The following is a 6,845-nucleotide window of genomic DNA, read 5'->3' as shown; positions in this document are numbered from 1 at the left end:
ATATGTACATATATATATTTTTTTTTTGTAGAATATACATAAATTCTTTATTTTTTTTTTTTTTAACGACGGGAGGATGTTGAGAATAAAATTCCCGGAGTATATTTTTTTGTAAAACGTTGGGCCAGCTTTTTTGACGGCGCTAAAAAAACTCCTCTCGGAGGCGGAATCAAGGTGGAAAAACGCGTGCGGAGAATTGTGTATTTTTATTTCTTCAGTAACCCAATATACTTCAGCCTGTCGTCATCACTGTCGACCAAGAGTAGAGAAATAGATTATTATTATATAAATTCCAAATCGCTATATGTAGTCTCTCTCTCTTTCTTTCTTATTCTGCCTATTATTTGAGTGACTATTTTGTTATTAGAGACTTGACTGACTTCAATATTGTTCATGTCACCCTAAGTGCGAACCCGTAAGAAGTGCAAGATCACAATGAATGGAAATAATTGCTCAGAGTGTCACCGAGCCATCCGGGATCAATGGATTTACAAAGTGGGAGGCTCTCTTCACCATGGCTCCTGTTTGAATTGTGTGGTTTGCAATGTTCAACTGGACGAGACCTGCTACTCATATAGTGGAGCCTACTACTGTAAAAAAGACTATTTTACCTATTTTGGACCCCGTTGTGGATCTTGTCAAATCACGATACAGTTTGACGAATACTCCACCCGTCTCGGGGACTATTTTTTCCATCCCAATTGTCTGAATTGTTCTGTTTGTCATGTTCAAATCCTCAAGGGTCAAAATGTGGGCTTCTCCAATGATGGCCTCCTCTACTGTGAGGATCATTCCTTCATGAGTTTCTTGAAAACCACGCTGCCCTATGGTAGCTTCGACTCAGGAATCGAGTCAGACCTGAGTGTGAATGAATCAGGGTCCAACACACCATCCAGTCTTATGAACCTGGATGATAATTCCTCACCCAAGAGTCCAGAGTCAGAGGATGACGATGACAAAGTCAAGGATCTAGACGAAAACGGAAAAGAGAACAAACGACGGGGTCCAAGAACTACAATCAAAGCCAAGCAATTTGAAGTCCTTAAAACCGTATTTAGCCAAACGCCCAAGCCCACACGATTAATGAGGGAACAACTCGCCAAGGAGACGGGTCTCCCGATGCGTGTCATTCAAGTCTGGTTTCAAAACAAGCGAAGCAAGGAAAAGCGAATGCATCAGATGCGCTTCATGGCGCGGGGTCCTTTTCTCCCTCCCAATGCGTCTCGGAGAGGAGGACCGGGAATGCGATATCCCGGCTACTATCCAGGGCCACATGACTTACCACCAGGAGGATATATGGGTGGTGGACCCCCTGGCACTGGAAATGATCCCTATGGAAGCAACGGCGGTGATTTTGGAAGCTTTTATCCACCAGGACCCAACAATGGATATAACAATGGAGGCGGTGGATCTGATGGTCCACCAGATGGACTCTTTGAATCCTCCCCCTCTTTTCCCTCGCCCCCACCTGGAGACTATCCTGGGGGCCTGGATGGTCCTTCTCCTGAGGGCAGCGGCACCCCTTCCTTCAATGAAATCTATCCATCTCCAGAATTCCCATCCAATAACAGCAACAATATTCAACCGCCATCATCCACGGGATCCTCTTCATCTAGGGAAACAATATCATCATCAGTCGTCGCCTCCTCCGTTGGTATAGTGGCTCCATCAGGAGCAGGGATCTCTCAGCAACCCACATTGGTGTCATAGTTCCTAAATAACGTCTAGCTAAAGGGTCAACTTTTATAACCAATTCTTTCATACTTTTGCTAATAAATAAATAAAAGAAGAAAGAACCAACGACAAAAAGACATACATGTTAATGAAAAACCTGTGATAATTATTACAAGATGACGAAAGAACTAATACAAAAAAAAAAAAAAAAAGAAGACATTTTGTTTTTTGAATATTTTTTTTCCCGCTCTTTTTAAGTGTTAATATTATTAAAATAATATGTTAATTTGTATCATATCGGTGTTATGTATTGAGTGTTTCACTATATATTATATATATTTAAAAAGAAAAACATAATAATAATATACAAAATTCGTCAACCAACAGAATCATTGTTTATTTCCTCTGTTATTTTAACCACTCCCAATCAGTTTTATCATATTTTCTTCTTTCTTATTAAATATTATTATTATTATATTTATTTATTTCTAACAAACTTTGTTTACACACACAACAAAACCTCTCTCTCTCTCTCTCCCTCTCCCTCTCTTTATCTCATTGTATACGCAAAAAATAAATCAAATTTATATACTTAATATATCCCTATTAATAATATACATATATATTTCCACAAGAATAAATGTATTTATATATAAAAAAAAACAACGAATTATCCCGAATTTTTATTTCATTTTCCAATTGCATTCACTTTTATATATATATATATATATAAGAGGGATCTGTGGGGCATTTGAACCCCCCTTTCTTACCACAACTTATATTATTAGTGACGAAAATTTATTGGGTTATTATTTTTTTCTTGTTGTTCCGTCTGCTATAAGTTATTTATTACCGGAATCCTGTCAATATTTTCCTTGAAGAAAATTATCTTTTTTCCCCCTTTGAAGCTATATATATATATATGTATGCTCTTAACGTCCGCAAGTTTACAACACTTCCATTTTAAAAAGGTTTTTTCTAATTAAAAAATATATATATATATATTAGAAGGGGGGATTTGTAGGAGTGTTGAAATAAGGTCAAAGATATGCCTATATACTCAGGTTAGGTGATGGGATGATTTTTTTTAAAAGGGGGATGCACAATTTTCCACATTTCCGATTGACAATCCATTTGATTCAATGCTAATATGAAGTGAATTTTAGCTTTTTCATAATTTATTTGGTAGAGTTTTAATGAAATGATTTTTTTTTTTAAATTTATTTAGAAAGTAATGTTTATTTCATTTTTTTAATAAATATTTTAGGTCCTCTTTGGTGGATGTTTAGTATCATGACTGTTGTAATATGAAATACCGAGTATGGACACAAAACTTGCAATAACATGACTTAACGTTACTTTTATACAATCAAACAAAGATTTTTAACAATTAACAGCAATTTGTAATATGTTTAGATACAATAATTGGCTATATTTTTTGTTCAATATCTCCTCCTTTACAAGTGATAACAGCCTCGGATACAATCCGACAAACAGATGGACAGCTCTTGACAATTAATGCTGTGTCCATGCCGTACACTGATGGCAGCTTGGAGCAAACCCCAAATTTTGATGAGAGGTGTGGGAGACATTCTTCTCGTAGACGGGCCAAACTGCAGGGTCCCGGGGTTTGAAATCAAAATCAAATGCTACTGCATCCCAATTCTGTATTTTAGAGTCATTTTTCTTTAAAAAAGTCCTTTTATTTTTCAAAAGCCCTTCATTTCTATATATATTTTTGTTCCTACAAAGATACTCTGTGAGGATAACACACCCAGAGTTGCATCAGCCCTGCCTACATAACTAAAGGAGTAGTTCAGTTATTGAAAAATGACATAATGTACTAGTTTTGTAATCAACAGGTATTTATTTCAATTATAAATTGTCAAATAAATATTACTAATAAAATTTTCCAAACTTTACGAAGTAATAAATAACTATAATTGTGCTTTGATTTAATTTAATTTATGGTAGTGTTCTACCGGTCCTTGATATGGGACATCAACTCGGTCTTGTTCCGTTTCTTGGTCTTTTAAAAAACGTCTCAAATTTTAGAGCTTTCCAAAAAGGCATTATTTTTACGAATATTTTATAGTAAAGTACCTCAATTAACAAATTGAATTAATTTACTAAATATTCAAGTATCTTTCAAATTAGACATTCTCAAACTGTGGAACATAAGCTTTTTACGTGGTACATTATAAATAAGGGAGTTAAATGCAATACAAAATTGAGGACCACTGTCCTTTTTATAAAAATTATATTTCTATCTATTTCTAAAATTCATTTTTCAAAAAAAAAAAAAAAAAAAAAAAAGGTTCTTTTCCAAAATGCCTTTATTTCAAATTTTTCAAGTCACCAAAAACATTTCGAGTGAAATCTCTTGTTCCAGACTACGATACTCTTTGGGCGATGCCATACCCCTCCCACCCAACCACCTCCATGTTGGATGACCCCCATATAAATAATACATAGGGACATTGCCATTGAAGGGGTTTGTAGGTCATTTAATATTTGAGAGGGAAAATTTGAAAAAAAAAAAAAAAAAAATCAAAGAAAAATCCCAACAACGGCCCCATATATAAAATATTTTGCCCCTATAATTCTAAAATTAGGCCTGATTATTAAAGTATTACTGGTTTGATTAGAAATGGATCCTCATCGCCGTAGATTGATTTAGTATGACGTCACTAACGGATAAAAAGATGAGCTTTTGTGTCCAATTCTTACTTTTCTTTGAGATTGTAAAATTGTGAAACTGATAACGAGTGTCTGAAGGGGGGGGGCATCTTAGGTGTGTAGTCCCCCCCCCCCTTTTTAAAGAAATGTTTGTCTTAAACAATAATAAACGATTTGTAAAAACAACTTTAAGAGGAAAAATAGTATGAATGTAATGTAACCATCACGAAACCTAAGATTTTTTGGTCTATATTATTATTTATAAGTTTTGAAGGCATATATGTACACAATATTATACATATATAATCTTATTTTTTTGTTCTTTGAGTTTTTAAAGCCATTAATCATGTAGTTATGGGCGCAACTAAAATGATAACAAAAATATTTTTTTTTTCATATTTGATATATTACCTAATTTATAACACTGATTTTTTTATATTTATTCGTATGAGCTACAATGTAAAAACCTTTCAAAATAAAAGTGAAGCATTAGTATTACTTATTTCTTGGAGAGTGGTCCGGGGCAGACTCTTAAATCCAGCCATAAAATATCCTAAAAGATTTTAGGAGGAAGAGTTCATAATATATATTTTGTTCAAATTTTGGAACCTTTTTATTTTAAAAAGAATATTCTCTAAAAACCATTCATATTTGAAATTATTTTTTTAAAAAGGTCCTGTACAAAATGTAAATTTGTTTTTATATTCTTTACAATTTAAATTTGACAACATCAAAATTTTCCTCCAATAAAATCCAATGTATTTTCGAAAGAATTTGAGATATAAATAATTACGAAGTGCAATAATATAGAATAAAGTCATAATTCTCCAGTTATAGTTAGTATATAGAAAATAATACCTCACCAACCAACCAAGATGGCCTCTATAACTTGTCATAAATAAGTGAATGGTTAGTAATATTTTAGATTGAATTAACATTGAAAATTGAATATTAATAAATAAAAAATAATCGTCAAAAAATCAATTTTTTCCTAAGAAATTTAATTTTCTATAAATAACTATGAATTTTTGAAATTTTTCTCAAAAAAATGTTACATTTCACATTTAATTTCAAAAAAAATTTCTACTTAATTTCAAAAAAATCAAAAATTTAATTTTTGATTTTTTTTTTCCAGAAAAGTTAATATTTTCTGAACAGCTGAAGATTTGTGAATTTTTTTTCCAAAATATAGCTCCAACGGATGCCCCTGCAATATTACCTTTTTGTCGGACTGATTTATGTCAACCCAATTTGTTTATTTGATCAGTCAAGGGAAAAATTCTTGAAAGGATGTGATGAACAGTTCGATGCATTATAAAATATATTATTGTCATACCCGTCTAGTATTTCCAGACCGAAATTACCCAACACGATCAAATGGATCAATTTCTTTTTATTATTAAAAATATAAATCGCAATTCTTTTTTTTATTTTTTATGACTATTTTTTTTCTCTCAACAAAGGTTTTATTAATCAAATGTATGTAGTAGTTATGTGGGTACATATTGGCTTGACTCTGGACGCCCCCTGGTGTACAAGCGGCTTCTGCTGCTGCTGTTAGTCTTTTTACCCACCCTGCTGATTTTATGTTGTAGGAACATATTATATGAGCCTGTTTTGTGGAGTTTTTTTTTCACACAGACGATCCCAGGGAAGGAGGTCAAGAAGAGCTATAGGTAGTTTTAATAACAACAAGAGGTGGTGGTAGCCATCTTGTTTTACATATGTATAATACCCATACAGAGATACAAATGTATATTTGATATCTATGTATAAATTACAACAATAAACCTCCACCTGCTGAAATCCAACTTGTTAAAAGTGTATCATTTTACGTTCCTTTCTCAGCACCTTCGCGTCTTCTTCTTACCCGTGAGAGTTTTTTCCCCCATCTCACACAGAACGTATTTACATATTTTTAATCCATACATATATAGATATGTGATATGAAATTGAATCTTCGGCGCGAGGTTTAAAAAAACACTCACTCAGTTGAGTTGAGTAGAAAACAGTTAAAACAATAAAATAAAAATAATAATATGAGGAGTTTAAAAATACAGGGTTCGAATACAACTCACACACACACACACACACATATGTATGTATGTAGACACGACTTATATGATCTCACGTGTCCTATCTACCTTACAAAAGGAGGGGGGAATGACCAAGTGTGGATAAATAAGAAAATGGAATCATGAGTCCTTCAAAAAATAACCTCATAAATTTAGGAGATCCTATTTCATTAACATTTTACATACATAACTATGGTGTTAAATTCAAAAGTAACCAGCAAAGAAAGAGACGGAAGGGCCAAGGACCAACATGAAATAATGTTTTTTCTTTTTTATTCACCAAATTATGACAAAATATATCCTTTCATAAAAATCACCCTGGAAATGTCTTCTTTATAAAAAAAAGATCCTCAAATCATGGCTTTTATTAAAAAGTTCATCAAAAAATGCATTTTCTAAAACAAAAATCATTAAAGT

At 32.9% G+C, this 6,845-nt stretch overlaps 1 protein-coding gene across 1 annotated transcript; it reads left to right on the top strand.

Annotated features, from left to right (window-relative positions):
* The first annotated feature begins 207 nt into the window (after positions 1-207).
* LOC121128325 (LIM/homeobox protein Lhx5) lies at positions 208-2,054 on the top strand. The gene has a single exon (XM_040723911.2). It carries the CDS (start codon positions 436-438, stop codon positions 1,708-1,710), a length of 1,275 nt encoding a protein of 424 aa, XP_040579845.1. The 5' UTR covers positions 208-435; the 3' UTR covers positions 1,711-2,054.
* Positions 2,055-6,845: the final 4,791 nt, after the last annotated feature.

This window comes from Lepeophtheirus salmonis, chromosome 13 (assembly GCF_016086655.4).
Source record: "Lepeophtheirus salmonis chromosome 13, UVic_Lsal_1.4, whole genome shotgun sequence".
NCBI classification, from domain to species: domain Eukaryota; kingdom Metazoa; phylum Arthropoda; class Copepoda; order Siphonostomatoida; family Caligidae; genus Lepeophtheirus; species Lepeophtheirus salmonis.
This window is presented reverse-complemented; position numbering and strand designations above follow the sequence as displayed.